The sequence below is a fragment of the Fonsecaea erecta genome (genome assembly GCF_001651985.1).
Source record: "Fonsecaea erecta strain CBS 125763 chromosome Unknown Scaff7, whole genome shotgun sequence".
NCBI classification, from domain to species: Eukaryota; Fungi; Ascomycota; class Eurotiomycetes; order Chaetothyriales; family Herpotrichiellaceae; genus Fonsecaea; species Fonsecaea erecta.
In genome coordinates this window covers 1,405,127-1,431,104 of record NW_017387250.1, presented here as the reverse complement: position 1 = coordinate 1,431,104, position 25,978 = coordinate 1,405,127, and the positions used below count along the sequence as shown (strand labels likewise).

The following is a 25,978-nucleotide window of genomic DNA, read 5'->3' as shown; positions in this document are numbered from 1 at the left end:
CTCTGAACCAGGAGTAAAAAAGTTCACATCCCACCGCGGTCCGATGTCACCATCCCCTCCTCTCGATGATATGGCGAGACCCCCTGCTACCGGAGATACACTTACTAGGTGTTCACTTGTGTCCGTCACCATGATGAGGTGGATATTGTGAACTCTTCTAGTAATCTCCTTTGGCAACAGCAAGCCATATCATCGATAGGAGGAGGGGAGGCCCCGCCCACCAACCCGATAGAACATGAACTCTAGTTCCAAATCCCAACTTCGAAGTGTAGCTTCGGGGTCTCGAGCTGTTGCTCTTAGTTTCGAATTGAGAAATGTTGGAACAATTCCGAAGTCCCAAAATATATGTATTGTTTTGAGGCAGGTCCGTTTGTAGTATACTGTTTGGCTGGCTTGGCGGGAGTAGTGACACATGACATTCCTGAAGCACTACCAGAAGTGAAGGTGATTGATTGTGATTTCGAGTTTCATTCTTGTTTGTTCCACTGCAACGGGCTCATTTCGTCTTCCTAATGGACGCGCCTTTCGGCGCAAATGCTGCGGAGATCTCTTGGGAGGCTGTATACAGAACCCAGAAAGGTATGCCAACCCACAGCACGTTGAAAAAAACCAGGTATAGCCAGAGATAGACGGGGTCGTCGCTGGCTAGGGCGGTGCTGCCACTCAACCACTCAGGTGCGAACGTCATGAACCCTCCATACAGCTCTCCAGTTGCGAGAATAATTGCCGTGAACCAGAGCCGGGATTGGTTTCGACTCTTGACACTTTCATCCGTGGCGTTTGCAATCTTGGAGATCAGATAACAGATGTACATGGCAAACGGACCAGCCAGACAAACGGTGAGAATCTCCAGCGATATAACGTTCAGGTCTGCACCTCCCCATCTTCGATCTGCCTTTGCATATTCTTGCCACAGTCGAGCCATGGGACCTTGAGAGTATAGGGCACCGTATCGGCGGTCAGGGCGATTGTACAGGTAAGCTTGCGGCTCCCCTCCCCAGGACGCTGGATGAGAGACGTCGGCGGTTTGCGGCGGCAATTGCTTGTACGAGAAGAAGCAATGGTACAGGTAGCTGCCCTCGATGATGAAGTGGGTGAGGAAATCATAGGCATGCCACAGGAAGAGGAAATAAAGCTTTCGAGGCGTGGACTTGGGCAGTGCAAAGGCACCCAGAATCTGTGCTGACGGCATGAGCGCGAAGGCGATGGCGAGGGAGACAGCGGTGCCAGCGTCGAGGGTAAAGGGAGGCGGAGCGGCCATGGCTGCAGCTGATGCCATGGTTGAAGAGAAGGGCACGAAGGCTCGTCGTCCAGGTAAGAACTGTTGTTTTGCAACGACGATCGATATGCTGAAAAAGAAGGCGGATGCGGAAAGTTTATGTTCGCCGGAATAGGGGCTTACGAGAAAGGAACTGGGGCACTGGTGACACCACCAGGCACCTTACAAAGCGCTGATCATGTGCTGGGGTGCCCGACGGCCACCAAGAATAGTTAAGCTTATTACTACAGCGTTGCCTAGCGAGCTAGGTGCGAGTAGGTAGGTTTTGGCGGTGCTCCCCAATCCAACTTCCCCTAGAACAACTAATCTGAGCGCCTAGGTAATAACTGGGTAGCTCACCCCAGCTTTTACCCCTCTCTCGATCCAGCTCATTGGCGACGAACTTATTATCTGGTTAGCCAAACCCCCACGACAAACAAAATGCATTCCTTTTCCGGGGGATGAGGGGCGCTGGGATGGCTCGCCTTGAGGTGCAAATCACACGACGCACATGTTCTCGGCGCCGCCCATGCGACGTTGTTCTCTTCTCTCCTGCTCTCACCGTGTCCTCTGTCGTGATTAGAAGTCGGTACAACCATCTCATCCAGCCCCCTCTTCTCAGGCCTCGCAACTCTGTGCACTGCCTTGCGTGGAAAATGGAGTCAAACTGCGTCAGTCCCAACACTCCACTCCAATAAGTCCATTCATTGCAGAAGCCAGAGGCAAGTTGGTGTCCAATCACCCTCACTTGAAAAGACCCTTCATTACAGTCAAACGAATATTATGGACAACCTCACGCCGATGGCGGACGCCCTCGAAGACCGAGCTGGCGCTGGAGCGGGCGCGCAAGCTACTGCTGAACCGCACCTAAACCTCCTACCCTGCGACGCTTGCAGAAGGAGGAAAGTGAAGTGCTCCAAAGAAGAGATTTGCGAGCGGTGCATATCGGCAGGACTGAGGTGTACAAGAGAGATTGCGCGAAAGAAGAGGGGGCCAAAGAAAGGCTCAGGTTCTGTTCTCGCAAGATTGCGAGACGAAAGCCAGGCGACTTCGCCATCAGAGCAAAAATTCCCACAACTCGACCTATCGCAATTGCAACTGCAGATGCCGTCTTTCAACAGAGCTGTGACAAGCGACAGTCCTCTGGCCTCATCGTTGAGCTCTCCCACAAGTTCGTATTTTGGCGACACCTACGGCCCACCCCCAGGACCGTCCGCCGTCCCTAGATCTGTTCCCATCATTCAGAACGGCACTGAATTTGATCCGACGTCGCATACAGAATTTGCGCAAGCAGGAATTCAATTTCCAGCATCATGGCAGATGCAAACCTCGGAACTCCTTCAGTTTCAAGCCCCTCATTCGCCCAATGGATACATGTCAATCAGGGATTTGGCCCAGGAAATCTTCCAGGAGACGTACCCTCCCGTTCCGCATGTGATACCTCCAAGGTCAAGGGCACAAACCCCATCAAGGACTTCGACCCCTATTACCAAGCCCACTTCTTTCGAGGCTATGTTGAATCGTGGTCCCACTAGCGCTCCCTCTCCAACCCTGACCGCGACAAGCTCGCCTATGCCATTCCATGCACCGAAACTTTTATATCGCAGCGACTCTGGAGACCTCCAAAGTCCACATCAGCTACAAATGCTAGCAGCGGAATTCGACTTGTCGGCGCGGCTCATGACTCACTGCATCAGTCAATATTTTAGACATCTCTACCCCATTCGACCTACCATTCACGAGGGTTCATTTCTTCGACGACTTAACAGCTACGATGACCTTTCCAATGAAGAGAAGATCTTGATCTTATCGATTTGCGCCAACACCGTTCTTCACGCAGCTCCCCAGTCAGACCTCCCCTTGGATAAGAAAATGCAGCTTGGAAAGCAGTTCGTGGAGCTTTGTCTTCTTCTACGCTGTCAATATGATTGGGTAGAGTCGGCTACACTTTTGTCCATACAGGCCAGTTACCATATTTGCGTGGCACTGTTTGAGCTCAAAAAGCCGCGTGGCCATTATCTGTATCTCCGCGAGGCCATTTCTTTGGCCTTTGAACAGGGGCTACATCTGGAATCGACATATTACGGCATGGATGAAATCCAAGCCATCTGTTCCAGACGGACGTTCGCCTTACTTTTCATTACAGAACGGGGTCTGGCCATCCTCCGGAACAAACCCGCCCAGATTCCCCGGTTGCCAATTCTATCGAATGAATGTTTCGACGAACAGGACGGACTCATTTTGGCAGGCTTCTCCGCCCTAGTCAACCTCTTCTCCATCCTTGACGAGAAATTCATTCAACTCTGGAGTACCACGCCGCTGGAAAGCCCAGCCTCCGGCTACGAGCCCTATGATAATATAGCGGCAATCCAACACTCGCTGAGCGAAATGTCTTTCGATCACTTCGCCATGACAGACGTTCAGAAGGCTGACGTCCTCATCACCCATCAATGGTTGCGATTGATCTTCTGGCAAGCCTCCATGCGTCAGGGTCTCATCAGCTACAGTGCCTCCGACCCAATCTTCTCCTCCACATACCCGATTGCCATCGCGAAAGATCTATGCGCCGCCATCGGTGATTTGACGCCCAATGCAGTCCTCGTCCACGGACTCGGCATATTCGAAAAGCTGTTCGAAATCGCATACACCCTGATGGACGCCCTGACCATCGCCAATGCGAACTGGGCGGACAGCGAGGAGTTGCGGTGTCTCTTTGACCTGCTGAGCGCGAGCCCGAATAGCCAGGGCATCTACGTGAAGATGTTGCGGACGAAAATCGAGGCCGAGAGGAGTCCCGCTGCGAGCCCGCCTCACCAGGTCCCGCAGCTGCTGTAAGTTGATGAGAGTCCGGGGCAACAATGGGCCAAGTCAAAACATAGAAAGGTCAGGATTAGAGACAGACGCCGTCGACGCAGAGCAGTAATACCCCTCCAACGATATACATAGTACATCCTTCCATTTGCAATGCTTGTACAGTTGCAATAGTACCAGCGCCAGCGTTTCTAACCGGGCATTACAACAATCACATAGCAGTACATGAGAGCCTTTTGCGCCGGCTTATAACGGATAAAGCAAAGAGACGAAAGAGGTGTGACTGATTCATTAATCCACTACACAGCTACAGTCGTCATTGCACTGTATCGGGAAGACCCATCCGATGGAGGGGACTGCGCAACAAGACCAAGGGTGAGAAAGACGATTCTGATCTGGAGGAAAGCGGCTCCTTCAGAATCAGGTGGACGAAAATGAGCCTCTCTCTGCCTTCGATAAGATGTTTTTCTCAATATGCCATCCCAGCAACGAACCCGCCATCAGCACACCAGCCCGCACCGGTGACAAAGCTTGCCTTGTTGCCCGCCAAAAAGACACAGACGTCCGCGATTTCCTCAGGCAATCCGAATCTCCTCATGGGGGTGTTCTGGACCGCGTTCGCTTCGAGCCACTTCCTGGTCTCCGGGTCTGGGTTTGTCATTGGAGAATCCACAATTCCCGGCAGGACAGCGTTCACTCGAATACGTTCCGCGGCATAGTCGATTCCGTCCGAGCGGGTGACTGCCAACACGCCGGCCTTGGCGCCGCAGTATGCGGGACAGTTTGACTGCGACACCAGCGCGAGGCCAGAGGAGATATTGACAATGCTACCGCGCTGGGCGCGGGTTGGCAGGATGTGAGCGTCAGGGTATGCGTCGCTATCCAGAGACTGAGTGCGCATGATCCGCAGGGCTTCGCGAGAACATAGCCACAGGCCGCGGTAATTCACGCTGTTCTGCCGGTCGAAATCCTCGACGGAATACTCGGTGGAGCGGCCGAAGAGAATGATCCCTGCACAATGAACGGCATAGTCAAGACGAGTGAATGTCTCTTTGGCGTCGGCGAAGGCTTGCGTGACGCTGTCTGGGTTTGAAACATCACATTTGTAAATGTGAACCTTGACAGAGCTGTCGCCCCCCACAGCCTCCTCGACGAGTTTCTTGGTAGTCGAGAGGCCTTCTTCGTTCAGGTCGAGAAGCGCAAAACGAGTACAACCTGCTTGCGCGAATGCTAAAGCTGTTGCTCGCCCGATGCCCGAGCCCGAGCCGGAAATGAGTGCGACCCCGGGGACATCTGTTTTACCCATTATTGCAGTTACTCTGAAAGTGAAAACGAGGCGAGTTGTTGTATGGGAGGGAACTGAGTGAAATCGGAGCCGCTGAGAGATGCTGAGAGGAGATGTGTCGCTCTTGTCGAAGGCGCTTTCCGACTGTACCACGCTTGCCACGTCAGTACAGCTGCAGCTAGAGAAATAGCAGCTGCGGAGTTCGTACATTAAAGTATAAAGCACAAACGAGAGGAGCGGGGTGTCACGTGTAACAGGAATATCATGAGCTTCGCTCTTCGCATCCTATCCGCCCCGTATCTCGTATTCGTCTGATCCGATTCTGTTGGCCTGGGCCATGCGCAGATAGGCTGACCATGTAGAGCGGTCGGAAAGAACCAAAACGACCTCCTTGAGTAGAGAATGATTCCCTCATCAAAAGAAGTCGTCGTCGTCGTCATTGTCATTCCGGCCGACCATTATCGGTCGTTGTTGCCTGACTTGGGCCTCCCTTCCGGGTCTTTGGACAGTAAGAGCTTGCTTGAACGCGTCCTCATATCCACTGGCAGTGCCGCAGCCTGTATCCGCATATACCCTCTCGGCATCTGGTAGCCACTTCTTGATCTGCTCGGCACGGTTGTAGTGGCTCGGATGGGTGGACAAGAACTGCGGGGGTTCAAATTCTGATGCTTTCTTCATGCGTTGCCAGAAGTCCAATGCTGCTCGGGGGTCGTAGCAAGCCTCGGCCATCATTAGGAGTCCAATCCGGTCGGCCTCGGCTTCTTGCGTCCTCGAATTGGGGAGAGATAGCAATAATTCAGCGATAGCTCGTCCGGATTGTCCGCTGATATCAAAGACAAGGGATACTGCCCAAGCGGCGAGGAGGACAAAGCTGGACCTCGAAGCCCTCTCCGCAGCGTGGTGGGCGACATTATGAGCGATTTCGTGACCCAGGACGGCAGCCAGACCAGTCTCGCTTTCGCAAATTGGAAGAATTCCGGAGAAGACAAAGACCTTTCCGCCCGGCATGACAAATGCATTCTTCTCTCGAGGCTCATTGATGACATGGACCCGCCAGTCGTCGCCAGCCAGACCGCGAGTGGTCGGAAGCAGCCGTTCGACAACTTTGGCGACTTGCATGGTGAGAGGGTGGTCGGCCGGAAGGATCTTGCCTTGAAATTCTTGTAGGACAGACTTGTACATTCCAGCTCCGCCAAAGAATTCCTTCTCGGCCGCCGGAGACAGCATATTGAAACGTCGTCGGTGAGTGACGGGGACCTCTTCGAGGTTGTAGACGTAAAACACTCCACCGCCCACCCCAATCACGGTCAGCGGCCTCTGGTAGTTCCGCCAGAGGTACTGCATGCGATAGACGGGACCAAAGTTGCTCCATTGCTGCCCCTGCCCCTGTCCACGTCCAGACCCATTTCCATCACCAAATCGCTTGTAACGCGGGTTGGGACCCCAAGAAGCTGACCGCCGTGGCTGAAAACTTGGAGCTTGTCCGAACCTGAGAATGGTCCTGGAACTGGGTTGAAATGGTCTGCGAGCTGCTTGGTCGGCAGCTCGCTGGAATGCCCGGAAGGACAACATTAGAGTAGAGACGCCTCACAATGTTCCCAATGACCTAGAGATACCAGACTTGGTGGCCGAGGAGCGATTAGATGGTCTTTGGCGCCCGTGACCGGCCAAACATGACTCTTGTCGAGCTTTGGAGATCAAATATGTACCAAGTACTCGGGAGGATGGCAAAGAGGCGAGCCAGGCGGAAGTTGGAATGACGCAGAAAAACGGTGCTACTGGTCATGTGATCTTCGGAACAACCTTGAAGTCTTTCCGCTTTCTTCATCCGGACTCGTCTCGACACCTCTCAGCCATCCCCGGATACAACCATGGCGTTGGTCGCGTACTCAGACTCCGAAGACTCAGAAGACGAGAAAGCCCTGCCGCAACAAAAGGCTGAGACGTCTTTGAACAAGACTGCGAGCACTACGAACTCAACCTTCACTATCGACAAGGCAAATCCCAGAAAGATTCAAGTCAAGCTACAAGATACGCCCACAAACGGCAATACTGATGGAGAGCCTCCTGCGAAACGACCTCGAATCGGTGGCGGTGCAGGGACATTCAGCGGTTTCAATGCGATGCTTCCTGCGCCCAAACGAGATGTCGACGCCAAAGCCCCCCCGAAGCCTGCAACGAGGAAAGTCTTCAGCCTGAAGACGGGTGCTGAGCCTGGTTTCAGCAGGGAGGCAGATGACGAGTTGCGCAGTTTATTTGCAGAGCAAGAGCAGCAAAGGCATACTACAAATCCTGACACGGATGAGACCATACCCTCAATCCCGAAACACACAGCTCCTGCGACGGACGTGCCGAAGGAAAAACAAATACAAGGAAATCCCTTCATGTTCAAACCACTCTCGGTGGCGAGAAACAATAAGAAACCAAAACGGAAAGTCGACGGCCCGAAATCGAGCATCACGCCAGGGCAGGATGCGGCCACAGCTCCTGTCTCGAGGGATATGTCTGCAACATCCATAGTAGCCGAGCCTGTTCCTCCCCCGAAGAAAGTCAGTCTATTCTCCATGGGCGGAGAGACAACGACGGTGCTACAAACCCAGGGTCAACAAGATGAGGATGAAATAATTGAGGTCCTGGACGATGATGTCGACGAGACCATGCCGCCAGTGTCATCGGAGGCCCATGCGGACGGATCGGCTAGTTCTCAAGCTCAATCACTCGACTCCATCGCGGCCGACCTGAACCTCTCAAAAGCAGACCGGCGGCAGCTGTTTGGGCGCCGTGGCCACCCAAGTGGCACTGCCGTCAACGTGGTCAACTTCAACACGGATCAAGAATATGCGGCGAACGAAATGCTACGCGCAAGCGGCGAGCAAGTGCAGCACAATCCAGTCCGCGCCATTGCCCCGGGCAAACATAGCTTGAAACAGCTCGTGAATGCCGCTACTGGGCAGAAAGAGGCACTCGAAGAGAGCTTTGCAACAGGCCGAAGGAATAAAAAGGAAGCAGGAAGCAAGTATGGATGGTGACATCATCTATTTCGACTACAGTCAATGGTTCAGCAGCTCCATAGGAGTCTATTTCTTGACGACAGCAGCGGCGGCCCACGGTTTGATGTTTCGCCGGAAGGAAATGATATATCCAATAATGAGTTCCGGGTCCTTAAAAGCACGAACATCCATTCCTTGACGTCCGCCTCAGTGACCTCCCCTAACTTCCCATTCGGTTCACTAAAAGTTCTACACAAGGGCTTCCTGGATGGATCAACAATTGATGACGAAAAGAACAGCCCCCAATTCAGATGTCGATATCCGGACCCCAGTTGACAAACTCATCCATAAAGCTGTCGTCCCATTCCTCGCCAATATATTCACAGTAGACACCGGTGCTTTCCTGTTGTCCGACCGCCATTTCCAAAGTTTTTCCTTGGCTGGGGTCGCATTGATTCTGACTATCACCAGCATCATCTTGAGAATGTGGAGGACTGACAGTTGGTTGCGGTTCATGCGAGGTTGGAGCTGTTGCCGCAATGACGTCCGGTTTTCCACTGGTGGGTTCAGCTTCATCTTGCGCACGTACGACATCATTTGCAGTATTGAGAACATTCGACTGCACTGGTCGGCATGGATCGTCCCAAACCTGTTGAGAGTGACCTGTACCCGTAACAGCTGCTTGATGCTGCTGCTGCTGCTGCTGCTGGCGGCTCCCAGGCGGGCGACGAGGAGGTGCAGCGAAGAAAGTGATCTTTGGTTTCGTATCTTCATGGTCTCTTCGATCTAATGTGTATCCCGGGGCTTCCCCGAATGCCGGTATATTTCTCAGACCCAGTGCACTGCGACGAGGGCGTGTTCCTGGAGGACGGCAGGGCAGGGAGCTTTCTGTGTTGCTCTGACCTCGACACCGATGCTGATCAATCTGTGCCACAGAGATATCAGATCCAGAGTGAGCTTGCAATTTATCAGTTGGGCGAGCAAAGTCTTCTGGGATGCGCGATGTCTCCTGCAAGGTTTTCTCGTTCCAGATAGGGTGGTTGCTTAAGAAAAGCTGGCGAGGAAATGGTTCATATGAACTCTCCATATCCATCCAAGGCAGTTGGACAGCAGCACTTCTGGTATTCACTTGGGCAATGACTGCTTCAATGTGGAGGCAGCATGAGAGGCAATGGCTTTTGTCCAGGGTACGGCACTCATTTATGGTGCTGCGGTGGCATCGGAGGCAGTTCTCCTTAAGGCGACGATGAGGGTGTTGCATCCTGGCGCCTCGCAGCCAGCAATTGGCTTCGCGTCATAGACCCTGGCCATTGGCAATCCCGCTTGCGCTTCATCCTTGCGCAGTTGCCACAGACGGGCTTTGCAGCATCACATCTCTTGTGCTGGATGATGCAACGCACACAACGGTCGCCAGTCGATCGTTCCGTCGCCCGCGGCCTGCCACGCTTACGTCTTCCACCGCGGTCTGGGTCGTTCGCGTTCACGACGACAACGTCGGTATCGCCTTCATGGTTATTTTCGTTATCCTCCTCCTCTCCGTCGTCTCCAAAAGGGTTGTGTGATCGATGATCACCAGAATGTTGTGTTGATACCCCGCTAGCATCCGCTGCGAATACAGTCTCAGGAATGGCGCGGCGCTACATATGGAACACCGAGTTAGATGTAAGTGTTAACAGGCAAAGAGCAGTTGAATGTGAACAACATACCTGAGGCTCCCACTCGCAATCCAGTACCAGAAGAGCTTCTCGAGCATACTGAATGAGACTTCGATGGTCTCTGCCGTCGGGTGCAATGGCAGACCCAAGGCTGGGATATTCATTTTGTGATTGAGCTTGTTGTCTGCAGTTGCTGAACCCAGACCGAATGTTGGGGACTTGCGGAGAGCCATGAGGGCGAGTACTGTCGTCCGAAGCATGCATGTTGCTGTACACTACAGAAATTCTCCTTCCACAGAGTTGTGCTTTGGTGAGGGAGAATTCTGCAGGCCGCGAAGAAAGAGTGTAAGAGATGTGTTTTTGATGTGTTCTCAGAAATACCTCACCTCCTTGATTATGGACCAGAGCCAGGTGATGTTGTTCTTGTTACTGTTACTGTTGACGTGTTCATCACTCTCTCTGCCGAACTACCGTCCAGCTTCATTCACTTCAACCTCATCCACCCTCTATCCACAGACGTACGTCGTATTTGCGTTGAACGTGAATCACTGAGGGACTGACGCAGATTGTGAGGAAGAAGTGCATTACAACTTTTTCTGACCTGGTCTTCGCTGCCTTGAATCGCGAGGAAGAGTCTTGACGCACGCGGTCTTCAACAGGCTCGCTTGCTCCAAGACATACACACGTTTCCAAAACACCCTGAATAGATATACTGTTTATACAGCTCTATACATTTACTAGGTCTCTTCCTACCTACGAATTCCATTCTCTCGAATCTCGTCCGTGGCCCGTGGACAGACATTCTACGAGACTTCACTCCCCCTCTCTCTTCCTTCCCTCCCCTGCACCGCTCCATCCTCTGGTATGGGGATTCTCAGATCTAGAACTGCGCATCGTATAACTTAATATTCCACCGGAGTAGGGTATCAATGCATCTTCACGAAAGCATCGTTCAATTCACATTCAAATTGGACGCAGTAAAGGAGAGAAAACGAAAAGGAAAAACCTCATTCTTACATACAGGTGGACCTCATCGTCCACTCAGTCTATCAAACCCAAACCGAACCACCCTTGCCGCCCTCGTCTCCCATTATGATATCCCCTCTTAGACTGTCAAATCCAGATCTCCTTCGCGACAAGGCTGGTACAGGCCAAGTAATATCAATATCATATTAAGTCAACAGTCACCCCTGCACGTCAACGACGCTCCCGAACCAGCCCTTCAATGCGGTCGCCAGGACGCCCGGCAGATCCCTGACGTCACGCACGACGAGGTAGTACGGGAAGGGGAAGCCGTCGAGGTACCTCTTTGTGCGAACACGCATTTCCCCCACGCCTCCCGATCCGGCACCTCCGGCCTGAGCGTGATGACGACCTTGACTCGCGGGGTCGGGCTCGAAGACAGCCTCCTTGAGATCAAGGATGCTCTCCTCCCCGGCGTCGACGATGACGAAGACGATGACGATGCGCTCCTCGTCTTGCGCCTGGCGGACCAGTCGCGCAATGCCGTCGTGGTCTGAGCAGTGCCCGTCACTGACGATCAGTTGGAGCTGCCACTGTTCTTCGCGGCCTGGACCTTGGCGCTGGGTCCGCGCCTCGCGGAACAGGTGGATGCTCTGGGTGAGTAGGCTCTTGACGTCGGTGCCGCGCTGCTCGAAGCTGAATGACTGGAAAACATGCGGGCCGGAATCGGCGGGCGAGAAGGGCTGGGTGAAGGGGTGGGCGACAGTGATAGCCGGGGCGTCGCCGAAGCCGACGACGCAGATCTCGCCGACCTCCAGCATGGCCAGGGACGTGGTAAGTAAGGCCAGGGTCTCGAAGGCGAGCACGTCGGCGCCCGACTCGCTCATGGATTTGCTATCGTCGACAGCAATCATGATCTGGTAGGTGCGCTTGCTGGGCACGGCGCGGCGCATCCAGATCTTGTCGCGTTTGTAGTTCGACGCGATATACGGAATGATGCGGCGGATGTTCAGCCGCTTGCCCGTGCGGTAGTCGCCGCGCAGCTTGGTGGCTGTCGTGGGCGCGAGGATGAGCCGCAGCTGTTCGGTGAGCACGAGGGAGAATTGGTGCGTGGTGGCAGAGCATTGTTGCCACAGCTGTGCGGCGTTGACGCTGCTCGTCGGATGGCTAGCTTGCTGTGCCTGGTCAGCGCTGAGCTCGAGGTGTTCGATGTCAGGCGACAAGTCATCAGATGCAGTGTCGCCGGAATCCAGGTGATCGTTGTATTCCTTGTGCTGGAGCTGGTGGTCTGGGACGAAGGGCCCTGTGTCTCGGGCACCTGGTGGCTTAGCCTCCGCTTTAAGACGGCTGAATCTCTCTGCGATATCTTCCTGCACCTCCGGCTCCAGGACACCAGGAAGTGTTGTGTCCTCATCCATGGGCGCATCTTCGTCTTCTATGGCTTTGCTGGGGTCGAGATTTTGAGACTGATCCGCCGCGGCAGCGCCGAGCGCTTGAGCGTCTCCCTTGTCTCCTTCATCCTGGACATGCTCGAAATCAGCATCTGCCATGTCGACATCTCCCTGCTCGTTCCTCGCTGGATCTTGCTCGCCAGATGGTGGCAAGATCTCGCGACGTTGATGCCATCGATCAAGGGCGTCTGCCAACTGCTTCAGAGGCTGATTTTGCTGATACTCAAGGCTTTCTGCTCGTCCGGTGCCGCGCTCGAAGGCTCCAGTGCCGGTCTTGCCTTGATCTTTGTCTTCGGAAGCCTTGCCCGGTTGAGACTGCTGGGGATTCGGTTCTTGTTCAGCCTCGTTTATGCCCTCGACGCTCTGCTCTGCGTCGACATTCTCCTGAACCTCGTTTGCGGCTCCGGATTCTCCACCAGCAGTCTCTTCCAAGTCATGAACCTTATCGTCTTCTCGAGTATCGTGACCGTCTTTCTTGTCGTCGTCTTCCACTTCGTCCGGTTGGTCTTCCATGATTTCGTTGTCTTGAGCAATCCCGTTCTCAGCCTCATCCTCTCCTGTGTCAACCTCATCTTCAGCAGCTCCTTCATCGGGCCGCTTCTCGTGCTCTCCGATCTCCTGAGTCTCTTCAAAACCATCGCCCTCGACTTCTTCCCTCGGATTGTCCATATCCGACAACTCATCCATGCCATCATCTGAGATATCGTCGTCTTTAATCTCATCCTCGCCAGCCAACTGCAACTCCTCTGGAAGATCGAGAGCCTTCTCTTCCTCAACATGCTCATCCATCTGTTGGCCTTCCGGACGCTCTCCTCCTTCATCTCGGTCTTCGCCTTCATCCATTTCCTCCTCTGGCCTGCCCGTCTCTTCCATTTCTTCTCCTTTGTCCTGGTTTCCATCTCCGGCAGTCTGATCGTCGGACTTCTTTCCTTTGGCCTTGTCATTTTTCAGCTCCCTGTCTTTTTCCGACTCATTCTTGATGTCATCCCAGAGTTTCTCATCCACGGCGTTGGGATCGAGGTCGTCAACAGTGCCTGTCTCTTCGTCGATATCGTTCTGCTCTTCGTCTCCAGACTGGTCATTGTCGTCGCCTTGATCTGAGAGCCTCTCGTCATCACCACCCAATTCGCCTTCCAGGTCCTCATGGTCCATATCAACCGCGTCGTCCGTCTTCTCCATCTCGCCGTCTCTGTCTTCTTTCTGCCCCTCGCGTGCAAGCTCAGAGAGATCTTCATCATCTTTAACATCCTTGCTGATATCCTCAGCGCCCTCCCCTTCACCCAGCCCGGTTCCAGACTCGAGTTTACCTGTCTGCTCCTCGCCGTCTGCGGGCTCTGAGGGACGACAGAACCCCTGTTTTGCAATGGTAGAGAAGGACCTGGCCAGTTGTAAGGCAAGTCGCGACGTCTCCAAGAACAGCGCGGCGTGTCGGTTATGGAGATGCTCGCAAATGTAGTAATACTGATCGAGCACTGGCATGGCTACAAGCAGTAGGTCCTTGGCGGCTTCGAAGTCTTCCGGAGTCAGATGTTGGAGCTTTTGTATCACGGATACCTCAAGTCGGCTGGTAATCGTGCTCATCTTCAGCGACCGCAGTGCCTCGACGACGTACTTGTCTGATTTGGACAGCCAGCCTTGGTCTTCATCTGAGGTGGGCACCTCTAGCGGCAGCGAAGACAGTCGTTGCATCCCCACAAAAACTTGATCCACTACGTCTTTGAGGTTCTGATCGAATTCTCGAAACGTCAAGTTTGGGTGCGGCACTTGCGTTCCGTCCGTCAATGGTGGAATCGTCTCGGTCCAGGGAATGATTTGGCGCATGAGATATTCGATGCGAGGTTCGCTGACGTGCCAGTCGACCAGTGAAACCCGTATTTGAGAAAAGAGTTGAGGAATTTTCCCCATCAGACTCTGTAATGTCTTCCACGTCATTCCCGACGGTGCGTCAGGTAGATCAAGGATGTTGTGTCTCAAGTCTGTGATTTGGTTCGCGTAAGAATGCAGTGAATCCAGGCATTCTTTGACATCGAACCCTCCATGTTGTGCCTGGAACTTTAAAATACGACAGCCAATATTCAAGATCTCTGCCAGCCACGCGAGGCGCTCTTGCACAAAATCGACGCCTTGAGCGGAGAGAGTGGATTGCATAATCTGACCTGATGAAGAATACGCGACTGACCTGAGCATTGACAGCTGAGCGCCCAGTCCCTTCATTTCGAATGCATGCTGTGGACATACTTGACGTTGACGAATGGTCACGAACAGCAAGCCTTCCAAAAGCCCAACAGAACGATTGATCTCGCCTTCGGTGAGATCGTCTGAGTGATCGATTCGAGCTGCGCGGACTTGAGGCATGACATCAAGCAATTGGTGGAAGGTTTCGTTGGCAGCAGCCTCGGTCGGCGTATATTGGCTCACTGGCGAATCCGCCACCAACGCCAGAACAGCGGCGCACGATGATTGCTTTTCAAGCTCAGAGGTCGGAAGGTTTCTCCTGACCCCCATCTGCGTCACTGCTTTCAATGTATCCGCGAGCAATCTTCTCTTTCTCTCTTGCAGGTGGCGGACAAATGAGGCATTATCTTCGTTCAATGCTGATGGTGTCTGACTCCTCAATTGCTTTGATGCTTCAACCAGGTCTTCTCGGAATGAGACAATCTCCAAATACGCCTGAAATTCGGGATGCTTTGGTCGGTATACATGTTGCATGCTTCTGATTGCGCCTAGGGGTTGAGTAAGACGTTCAGGCCGTGTGCTCCAGTCCTCAATCAGCAAGCTGCATCGTCCTAGTGCTGTTGCTAATCGTTCATCTTCAGAATGAGGTACGGAAAGGTCTTCCACAATACTGGCCAGGGAACCCGTCCCGGGATCTTCAGGCACAGTGCATACGACAGACTTGTTGAGGAGCTCACGATATTTGCGAACGATTTTGAACAGTTTGTGGTGTGTTCGGCGTGCGCTTTCACGGAGGGCTGTAACATTGGTATCCTTCCAGCTTGCGAGTTTGATCTGCTCGCCCAAAGCCTTCTCGAGTCCCACACGGCCGCTATGCAGCATGGCCTCGACACCGCCCTCATACCGACGATGGTGATCAATAACGTCTTGAACGCAGGCAGCAATCGTTTTGAGGTGCGAACGGTTAGTTGCCAGGATCTGCATGGTCTTGCTGAGCGTGTCGAGCAGTCGCAAGCGGGGCGAGTATTGACCTAGTGTCGTCGACTTGAGAAACTCCTGTAATGTTTCGACCAAATGTTGTTGATATGAAGCGAGGCCCCCGTCATGAATGTCTAGATTCCTGGAGTTATATATGATAGCCTCATATGCAATAAAGTACCAGGCTTGTGCGTCCTCATCATGTTTACGCTGCTCGCCATCAAGCAGCCGTGACCAAGACAGGAGCTCCAGACGTCTCCAGCTAATGATCAATGATGATAGCTGCTCAACAAGCGGGCCGACGGACCACTCCCTGCTGGCAATATTCTGCCATTGCGACACAATATCGTATAGCTTCTCCATCTTGGTGAGAAGTTTAGCGATAGGGTCACCGAAGCTCAAATGGAGGACTTCGCTGCAGAATGATAGGACATCTGCGGGTACCGCATGCTCAGGCCATTTTTCCCGGATGACGGAGAATCTCGATTGAATATGGTAGACCAGATCCAACAGCTTCTGACTTTGCTGAACGTCGGGGTCAGTGTATATGTTGAAGGTGCTGGCACTTTTCTCGCTGCTAAACTCGTTCAATTTAGCTTCCATCTGCAGAAAGACAGCCGGTAGGAAATCAAGGAACGAACTTCCAGTGCCTCCAGCAGCACCGGCAGCCTTGGGTAATAATTCCATTGTGGATAGAATGAACGCTTCCATGGCCCCCTGCGGGTCTTGTTTGGTTAAGATCTTCTGATGTAGCCTGCTGAGTCGAGCCGCATTGGCGCGAGCGTCGAATTTTGGTTGCTGCACGTCATTCTCCATGTCCTCGTCTTCGAACTGTGGAAATAGCTCTCTCATTTCGCGACTTTCGCCGTCTTCGTCTTCAAGCGTATCCCCACGGTAGGTATAGTAGCGAGATCTCGTTGCAGCATCGGCCTGGTCTTGGGTCAGGCGAGTTTTCCATTCGAAGTAAAAGCCATCAATAACGCCAATGAAGTCCTCGATCAGGACAGACTCCCTCTTCCCTGCTAGAGCAGCTCTCATTCCAATGTGATCCAGCCAGTGCAGCTTAACCACTGGAGATGAGATGTGAAGGGGTTTCCAGTGGTGAACAGTGGCAGGACTTCTGGTCAGTAAAGGAGTGCTTGCGATAAGCTCGCGAAGAACTAGAGGGGTGCTGCTTCGACTCCTGTCGCCAACCTCAAGCTCCAAGGCCAGATACAGGCATTTCAAGAACCATAGAATCGGCTTCACAAAGTCATCGAACGCTCGATGAGAAGTTTCTAGTCGCTCAATGATCGTGCTCAGATTTGACATTCCTTGTTTGCTAGCCCAGTGCTCGATCCATTCTACACTGCCAGGACGTAGTTCTTGAAGCGTTTGAGCTTCCTGGTAGTTAAGCAAACCGTTCACGATTGTTGTGAAGACGTCTTGAATCTTGAAGAATTCTTCTTTGCCAGGTCTTATCACTGCCGGAGGTTGAGTGACAGTACCCAATTCGAGCAGCTCTTGTTGTAGGATACGGATAACAAGAGCGGTGTCTATTCCCATCAGGTGCCTGTGAAATTCCTTCTGCCCTTCGATTCTGGAAACCAGTTCCCCTCGTCGGCGTTCATGGAGATGGTACACAACCATCGGATATATTGCAGGGTCCAAGGGCCTATCGGGAACCATGAAGATCAGTCCGGCAAGAGACAAGCTAGCGAGGCATGTTTTGAGCTGCTGAGGTCCAAATTCGTTCCTGGCTTGCAGTTGTAGTAGTACAGGGTGGATCAGTATGACATACACTTTGTTGAAAGGCTCGTTGCTGTGCACATTCAGGAAGACATCCTCGCTCGGTATGGTAGACAACCGAGATAGATCTGGTCCGTATCCTTCAGGAAAGCATGCTCTTGCCTCCGGCGTCAAGAGAGCACGGAAGGAAGACATGAAGCCTCCCAGAATCGAAAGGAGATTCTCAATCAGTGGACGCCAGAAGTTGTCAAATGAGGAAGTGTGGGATGCCAACGTCTTCGTCAGTTCCTGCACCTCCTCTTTCGCATGATTGAGGGTTCCGAGAGGCTGGCGTTGTACTGAAGAAAGCTGACCACTGAGTTCCAGCCCAACGGAGCCGTCATCCACCAAGATATCTGCATTCAGGGATGCAAGACGGGCCAACGAATTAGACACAGTGTTTTGATATCCAAAGGCAAGTGAAAGTCTTTGGGATTGGTGCATAAACATCGCTAGAGTTCCCAGATCTGATTCGTTCGCTGTGCCCTTCTGCAACATAACTGCTTGGTATATGAATCTGATCACGTTTTCAAACTTTCCTTCAAGAAGAAAGCCGTTGTTTGATTGCTCCTGGAGTCTTGACACGGCCTCCTGAAGATCCAGCATCAGGGATTCTGGTTGTTCTGACTCGGCAATCGAGGCATACGCACTTTTCAATCTGAACCTCACACCGGAAAGTGAGGTTCGAGGTTGCGGTAAGCGGCGACATGCGATATCGAATCTGCCGATGAGCTGTTCTAATGCGAGCTGACAGTTGAGTTGTGACCACGTGCATGCTGTTATGGGCCGGAAACTTGGCCACATAAGTTGAAGCCCGAACCCAGCCTCTGGACCAGTCCTGGAAGCCCCCAAAGCATCTAGGCACGATGAAAACTGAGAGGCAAGGTCGGGAGACTGTCGCTGAACAAGATTCTGCAAGTCAGCCCCAACTTGCAGATATGCCTCCAAAGAAGCTATGTCAATTGTTTTCGTGTTACAGAGGAAGATGAACTCCAGAGTAAAGCGAAGGATTCGTTCCACTCCCTCCGCCAGGACCTCATTCCTCCTCGCCCTGAGCTCCCTCCGAACGACTTCAGACATTGAGGAAACCACAAGCTTGCCAAAAGCTGCAACGTTTGGTGTTGAACCAAGTGCTGCCCTCTTCGAAACAGAAATTGATCTTTCGAGTACTGTTTGGTCCTTGATGGCGAGTGTTTTGACACGGATTGATGCGTTCTTCATGATCGAAATGATTTCTGCCAACTGCCGCGTTACATACCAGTACTTGGTAAATGGTCCTGCAAAGGAAGGCCCTAGAGATTCATTTTTGGAAACCCCTTCGAGCAAGATCAGTGGCTCGTTAAGGATGGGCATTTGTGGAAATCGGTTGTCTTTCGAAAGCACCAGATAGCTCAAGGTTTGGTACACATCTCCCACCTCGGACAGATTCCTGTCGCCGATTTCTTTTTGTAATAATTCGTTAGTTGTGGGATCAAGCATGGAGTGATCGGCCTGTGAGATCAACTTCATATCTGTACGGCTGAGATTGTCTACCGCTGCCTCGATACTGTGAGCCTTTTGTGTTTTGCCGACGGTGTCCATCAAATGTCGCAATCGAGTGAGAGAAGAAGAAATCGGATACTGGATCGGAGTCGCACGGTCAATCTTGTGGACGTCAGGAATAAAGATCTCGAGTGACCGATTCCTCATCGCCCGAGAGAGCTCTCCATAGCGCGGGTCCATCGTCAGAAAGATTCTGAAATTTGCATGTGGCTCGATTATTCTGGTGCCAGTGCTCCCATTATGTTGCTCGCTGATGGCAAGTGATCCACCTGGTTCGAGCAAGGAGTTGAGCCGGTCCAAAACAGACGGATTGCACAAATTGGCATTTTCGAGCAACAGCCACGAGCCGTTCTCAACAGCATTGACGAGGACGCCATCATTCCAGACAAATCGGAGGCTTTTTTCACGATCTGAATCAAGGATAGTTGAAATCATTTCAACTTGTGGTCGCAGTTCCGGGAAAATCGGCAGTAAAGTTAAGATCGCTGCCCGAAGCTCAGGAATTTCGATCTCATTGTCTTCGAGGAAGCGCCATGCCCTCAGCAGTTCAATCTGGCGCGCTTCATCTGCTACATTTTTCAGAGCTGCTGCGATTTGTTCTCGAAGCAATTCTCGTACTTTGATCTGGATCGAGCTGACATCGCGACGGACATCGTATTGGTCGAAACCTCCCACGAGGTCTATCGTGTCTACATCAGAGTTCATGGAAAACTCGACAAGCTCGACCCCTGCTGCTGCCGCAAGATATCGGATGAGAGTTGTCTTTCCCGAACCCGAGGGACCAGCCAGGATCACAGGCCATTTCTGTCCGATGGCTGTAATGATAGAGTTTGAGGCGGAAAGTTGTCGTGTAGAGGGAGTTGTGTGCGGCGCCTGGGTATTTTGGAAAACGGCATCCCTGGAGAGGAAGGCGTTGCCGATCTGAAGAACGCTGTCAGTCATGTTGTTGTAAAAGCTTTCGGGCGTGAGAGAAATGGAGCCTGACTCGGCTGCTCCGGAGGCCTGGTCTCTTTGGACAACGGTGCGAAAACGCTCCGTGACAATAGTGCGAACATGGTAAGACGAGGGAAGTGTTGGCTGCTCTTTACACAATCGCAGCCATCGCTCCACATCGCGTAGATTCAATTCCCAAGGTCCCCCGTTGGCAAAAGCAGGGCTCCCCGCAACGACCTTTTCCAGGCGCGTAGCCTCATTGATCACATTCTCGATTTGATCATCGTCAACCTCTGGGAACCTGGACTTGCAAATACGAATCAGGTCCACACGTTGGAAAGAATCGGCGTAGACGACCGTGAATCGATTGACGAAGGAAGCCGGAAGTCCTTTCCGACCTCCGCCTTGATGATGAGGGTTTTGCGCCGCAAACAGAGTGAAATCCGGATGACAGATGAAAGACTTGTCCAACTCTGCAATATACACTTCCCGACGGTGATCCAAGCAAGCATTCAGCCCTTCCAGAACGGATTGAGATGCCAGATTCATTTCGTCGAGCAGGACCCATCCACCGGACTGCATAGCTTTCAGCAAAGGTCCGTCTTGCCATGAAAACTTCCCGACTCCTTCGTTCTCGGATGGTGCGTCCGCCCCAAACAAATCCATAAGATCCGTCTGATCGGACAGATTAATTCGAGTGAACTTCCTTCCACAAGCTTGGGCGAGCGCTGTCACTATCGCCGTCTTGCCGACACCAGGGCTGCCTTCCAACAGAATGGGCCTTGTCATTTGCAAAGCACGAACAATCCTCATTGTATTTTGTGCCGTGGTTGGAGCGTTGAAAACCAGATCCGTTGTCTGCTGAGCTGAAGTTTCGGTCCGAGCAAGAGAGAATTGACCAACGAAGAGGCGTTCCTCCGAAGATGAAAGCTCAGGAATTCTTCCATAGTTTTCCAGGACATTGAGACTAACCAGATCTTGTAATCGTTCGAGACACCTTTTTCTTGACTCATTTAAATCTCTTGCACCCATGGAAGTTAGCCCAGATGGATTTGCACCGATGGAGTCGATGTAGACCATGAACGCCCCGTGCACGAAAGCAGACTCCTCGCCCAGGGACTCGGCGCGATTGACGAAGTCTGCCCAAGCCAACAGATCTCGCAATGCAATGCTCTTGGATGCTGCATTGTGGAACTCTGTACGAAACCAGGCAGCAAACTGGAGCATCTTCTTGGCCAGATTACTTGTTTTTGTTCCTAGCTTAGTCTGGACAATGGGCAAGAGATCTGCTTCTTGTGACAAGGGAGGTACCCAGATTTCAGTCAGCCGATTTCGTAGTGCCGCCGACAGCTCCTTCTTCCCGTAGTCGCCTCCTGGATTCATTGTGGACAAAAATTGAAATTTGGGGTGCGCGATAACGAGATTGTCGACCGAGCCCTTTTCCGCGAGCAGAATTGTCCGAGATGGCTCCAGGACACTGTTCAGACGTTCAAGAACAGAGTCTTCAGCCAAAGAAATTTCATCGAGCAAGAAATATTCGCCCCGTTTCATGGCTCGGACGAGACTGCCGTCATTCCAAGCAAACAGAGCCTCGTATGCCCCGATGCTAGATCGGAGATTCTGGACAAGTCTGGGATCATAGCTCGATTGGTCAAGAGTCTTGACAGCCTCCACAATTTGGTGAACATCAAGGTCTTCAGTCAAGCTGCTGTCAGGCCTGGAACGAACCAAAGCCTGCCAGCTAGCGTGAACATGATGAGCAAGCTCAGACCGGTTACGAATTGGTCGCTGAGACCCAATAAGATCACTAGTTTCGGTATTGGTATGCGCGTTGTAGATATCAATTGGCGTGCCAGTTGCTTCGGCAATCACCTGGCAGATTTGAGTCTTTCCGCATCCTGTTTCGCCGACCAAGAGAACCGGCTCGTTATTTTTCAGTGCTTCGGTCACAAGAACAAAAACTCGCCTCATTGCCGGCGTCCAGATAATCGAACCATGGTGCTGAACAGCGTTCGGAATCTTCGACATGCCATACAAAACACTTTCGTCAATCACAACTTTGATAGTCTCCTCGATAATGCCCTTGACCACAGCACGCTCTGCTGGTTCTCTTACTCGTTCTGCCAAGAGCATGAAGCCGTGCTGTGCCAACTGCTGCCAGTCGTCCACAGGTCTTGAGGCCCATCGGAATAGATCTCGAAGTGTAGCAAAGCTGTTGCGCTGTTCGAACAATCTAGAAGATTGCCTGAGAAGGGACAATTTCTTGTAGACTGCCACAATTTTGGTGCAAAACGAAGGAGCGATCTGGGCCCGTTCTCGTAGTATTATCTCCAGTTCATCTTCAGGAATATCATCAAAGTGAATTTCGAGGAAGCGATTTCTGAAAGCTCTGGATAGCCGCTTCCGACCCCCATATAGACCAGCCGGATTCTGTGTGGCGAAGAGCATGAAATTAGGATGTGGTCGCACGATTTCCTGAGACTCTGGAATAAGGAGCTCTCTGTTATCGTCAAGCAAGCGATTGAGAGCTTCGAGCACATCGCTCGGAGCTAAATTCAATTCATCGAGCACGATCCAATGGCCAAGGCGTAGCGCATCCACCAGGACACCTTCTCTGAACACGAGCCTGCCGTCGGTATCGGACATATAGCTGCCCAAATACTCCTGGAGGTCTGTGTGCTCATGGTTGTTGATCCTAACGAATTTGTTACCCGACAATTTTGCAAGATATTCAACCATGCTGGTCTTGCCAGCCGATGTCGGACCTTGGAGAAGAATTGGAAAACGTCGCATAGAGGCGGCACGAGCCAGGTTGAGCAAATTGCGTTCGACAGAGGGTGTTCTGATATAGTGCGGTTGGAAGTCAGGAGCAACCGGACCTCTTTTGACAATGTGATGTCTGAAAGCAACGTAGTCCTCTCCATTCTGTGGCATTTTTGGTTGTTGGCTGAAAAATGCCTTCCGGTTCTTGATACTTGAGAGAAGGTGTTTCTCAAGCAACGGTAGAGCCAAATTTTCGGCTGCTCTACTCAGTACCGTAAAGAAGCTCATGGCAAATCCCTCGTACATAGCACGTCTCAAGCCGTAGCTTGCACTGTGTTGCGAGACATATAATAGACATCGAACAAGGGACCGAATACTGAAATGCGGCGTTTCACCTGCCCCATCGGTCAGTTGGTGTGCTTCATTGAGCTTCTTCAGCTCGAGATAAGAGTTCGCAAGATCCAGGGAGGCTCGTTTGTCGTTATCAAGCAGGGATGCTAGATATGTTTGAATGATCTTGGTCAGATCCTCGAGATTATTGTCGCCAGAGGGAACATATATCTCGGTGAATCGTGATCGCAGAGCAGGGGGGAGGTCTTTCTTTCCCGCATCCGTTGCCGGGTTCATAGCAGCGAAGACGCGGAAATTTGGATGAGCAATGATGGTCTCAATGTTGCCTGCTTCGGTGAGAAGTAACGAAGGCTTTTCTTCGTCTCCATTCTGCAAGAGGCTGACAATATGGTCGAGAGTGTCCGACGGGGCTAGATTGATCTCATCAAAGAGTACCCATCCTCCTTCTCGGACTGCTTGCACCAACCTGCCTTCAACGAACGCGAAAGTGTGAGTCTTGTGACCGTGGGCAACAAAGGCACGAATCTGCTTCAGGCTTTCAGAAAAGTCAGTCCACCTCGTGCGGAGTGCTTCATATTTCGGTGTGTCCAGCCTGCGCTTCTTGTTTGCATGGACAGATCCATCTGCACGGGGGTTTTCTGCGGTGTTGAGAGAGGCTGCTGCCATCTGGATAGCTTCATTCCATAAAATCAGTAGTCTCGACCAGTTCTGTTTTCCGAATGCCTTCGTAAGAGATATTTGGAATTTCTCGTTTCTTTTTGCGGAGAAGGTATCATCAAACAAGGTGTTAAACTTTTCGACTACTGGCAGAATCAGAGATCGAATTGTTACAGGCTTCAGCCCCCCAATAAGGTCACCAGCTTCGCTCTGCTGCGACAGGTTGATCACAGTAAGTGTCTGGCCCACGAGGCTGGCAACGTGTTGCACCAGAGTCGTCTTTCCAACGCCAGTCTCACCAACTAGAAGGCACGGTTCTGAGCAATCGGCGCACACGGCTATGCGGTCGAGCGTTCTGCTAGCAGAAACGGTGAACGCAAAAGGAGCTCTCTTGGCTTGTCCTCGGCGAACTGCAATTCTCTTAAGAGTACTCCGTCCAACCTGCACCACGTCTTTGTGCTCAGAGATAGTTGGGAAGGTTTCATCCAGAGAGTGCCGCATCTGCTGAGGTGAAATATTCATTTCGGCAGCAATCCTCTCGGCCATGAATCCATGAAGCTCCTCATTGTCGAAATAGCCTGCATAGCAGTCGACGGCGTCTTTGAAAATGTGGAATTTTGTCTGTTCGGGGAGAGGATCCGACTGTGAAATGGCACCATGACGGCCCAGTCGACGGACTATCCTCCTCAACAGATTGAGAAGATCCCTCAAGGAGGGCATGCGTGTCTGTAGTCTTTTTAGTGCATGGTGTTCCTTGTGTAGACGAAGAAGATTTCCGTGAACTTGCAGAATCGTCGGAATAAAAACATTAGCATTAGGGTATCGAGAATAAAGCAAGGCTTCGACCTCTTCTGGCGGGTAGTTGGCCGCTTCGACAATGCTCCAGAGTCGGGAACTGAGGAGCCACGATTGGCGAGAATTTTTGATGGAAGACGTCTGCCCGGCTGATTCGATAGTTGCCAAAATGCGAAATCCATCCCTCGGATATATCTTTTCATTTCGACTCGGCAGTAACAGTTCGCCATTCTCAAGGATCGGACGCAGCATCCCCATAACCTCGCCTGGTGCCCGGTCAATGTCTTCTATCAGAACCCATCGTCCCTGTTGCATGGCCTTAGTCAAAACGCCGGGCTGCCAGGTAAAGGACTGGCCGTCGGCTGAAGAAGTGTGTATCCCCAACAAACTCTTAGCGTCTGTTTGTTCGTTGAGGTGTAATGTAATCATTGACGATGATCGATCCAGAAGCCTTGCGGCCTCGTGTACCAACGACGTCTTTCCGGAACTGGCCTGGCCCGAGATTAGGATGGGTTTCGAATATAATACACACTCGCCCAGCCGCCGCAAATTGAGCTTCGCCGTGGGCGTCAGGACGAAAGTAGAAGCAGACAGCCTTGGTGTATGATCGTCCAAAGGCAAGGGCAAGTGGAGAATGCCGCCAACATCAACAACGCGCGGCGTGAAACTTTCGGAAAGCCGATTGCGACCCTTTGAAGGTGAGGACGATGATGATGATTGCCAGGATTTCTCAATGCTCGCCGTCGTGGAAATGAGATCTTTCCAGCGCCTCTCTTCCCAAAGCTTCAGCAGCCGATAATCTATCCGCTGACCCTCCCACTCGCCCCATAAGGCTTCATCGCCCACATATGTCTTGACCATGGTCTCAGAAAACGCATCGGCGAAGTGCATGATTATGCACAGACACTGGACAGCTAAGTATCTGACTGGCAGTGCGCGATGACGCAAAAAGGACGAGAAAAAGACAGGAGTAACGATATCGGTGAGGATGCGTCGGTCAAACGAGAGTAGCCGGAAGACAGCGAGCAGAAGTGCATGTTCGACATCGTCTGGAAGCTCGGATGAAGGGCCTCTTAGATCCATCACACGACGCCTTAAGTGGTCTATCCGAAGCAGCCATTTGATATGAGGGCGCAGATACGTGGCAAGGGGCAAAATCCTAGCCAGACAAGATATGGTGCTGATAATGTCCTTCAGTTCAGTGGTGCAGTTGGGACTCGACCACCTGGCGTGCAGCTCGGGCAAGAGAGGTTTGAAGAGTGGGAACAGCGCATCTGTATATCTAGCATCACGGATAACATCGGCGAGGGACTCCAGATACTGAGACGCTGTTGATCTGGTAATGAGTGATCGGACTTCTGTAGGGACTTCTGAGAGGAAAGCGTGATCAGCGCCGAGTTGCGCATCCGCCCATGAGCAGTATACTGCTATGTCTTCCATGGTGCAACCGGATGGCGTGGTACTTCCTTCCCTCCTACAAAGCACAGGTATCCAGGAGGGTAAAAATAACAATAGATGATCGTTGTCGTTGAAAGAGAATCGTCAAGACACATTTCTTGGCAACGCAGCGGCCAGCAAAAAATTTCGTGTGGCGCGAGGCTGCG

The 25,978-nt window shown here is 52.2% G+C and overlaps 7 protein-coding genes across 7 annotated transcripts; 2 read left to right on the top strand and 5 right to left on the bottom strand.

Moving 5' to 3' along the window:
* Nucleotides 1-496: 496 nt before the first annotated feature.
* AYL99_08375 (hypothetical protein) lies at nt 497-1,279 on the bottom strand (the record flags this gene model as incomplete). The annotated part of the gene is made up of 1 exon (XM_018839883.1): nt 497-1,279. The coding sequence occupies one exon, from the start codon at nt 1,277-1,279 to the stop codon at nt 497-499; it is 783 nt and encodes a 260-aa protein (XP_018691004.1).
* Nucleotides 1,280-2,041: 762 nt separating this feature from the next.
* AYL99_08374 (hypothetical protein) lies at nt 2,042-4,093 on the top strand (the record flags this gene model as incomplete). Its single annotated transcript, XM_018839882.1, has 1 exon — nt 2,042-4,093. One exon carries the CDS (start codon nt 2,042-2,044, stop codon nt 4,091-4,093), a length of 2,052 nt encoding a protein of 683 aa, XP_018691003.1.
* Nucleotides 4,094-4,538: 445 nt separating this feature from the next.
* AYL99_08373 (hypothetical protein) lies at nt 4,539-5,375 on the bottom strand (the record flags this gene model as incomplete). The annotated part of the gene is made up of 1 exon (XM_018839881.1): nt 4,539-5,375. One exon carries the CDS (start codon nt 5,373-5,375, stop codon nt 4,539-4,541), a length of 837 nt encoding a protein of 278 aa, XP_018691002.1.
* A 393-nt stretch (nt 5,376-5,768) lies between these two features.
* AYL99_08372 (hypothetical protein) lies at nt 5,769-6,926 on the bottom strand (the record flags this gene model as incomplete). The annotated part of the gene is made up of 1 exon (XM_018839880.1): nt 5,769-6,926. One exon carries the CDS (start codon nt 6,924-6,926, stop codon nt 5,769-5,771), a length of 1,158 nt encoding a protein of 385 aa, XP_018691001.1.
* Nucleotides 6,927-7,225: 299 nt separating this feature from the next.
* AYL99_08371 (hypothetical protein) lies at nt 7,226-8,383 on the top strand (the record flags this gene model as incomplete). Its single annotated transcript, XM_018839879.1, has 1 exon — nt 7,226-8,383. One exon carries the CDS (start codon nt 7,226-7,228, stop codon nt 8,381-8,383), a length of 1,158 nt encoding a protein of 385 aa, XP_018691000.1.
* Nucleotides 8,384-8,651: 268 nt separating this feature from the next.
* AYL99_08370 (hypothetical protein) lies at nt 8,652-10,232 on the bottom strand (the record flags this gene model as incomplete). Its single annotated transcript, XM_018839878.1, has 2 exons — nt 8,652-9,186; nt 10,051-10,232. 2 exons carry the CDS (start codon nt 10,230-10,232, stop codon nt 8,652-8,654), a joined length of 717 nt encoding a protein of 238 aa, XP_018690999.1.
* A 951-nt stretch (nt 10,233-11,183) lies between these two features.
* On the bottom strand, nt 11,184-25,814 carry AYL99_08369 (hypothetical protein; the record flags this gene model as incomplete). The annotated part of the gene is made up of 2 exons (XM_018839877.1): nt 11,184-17,220; nt 17,347-25,814. 2 exons carry the CDS (start codon nt 25,812-25,814, stop codon nt 11,184-11,186), a joined length of 14,505 nt encoding a protein of 4,834 aa, XP_018690998.1.
* Between the last annotated feature and the right edge of the window lie 164 nt (nt 25,815-25,978).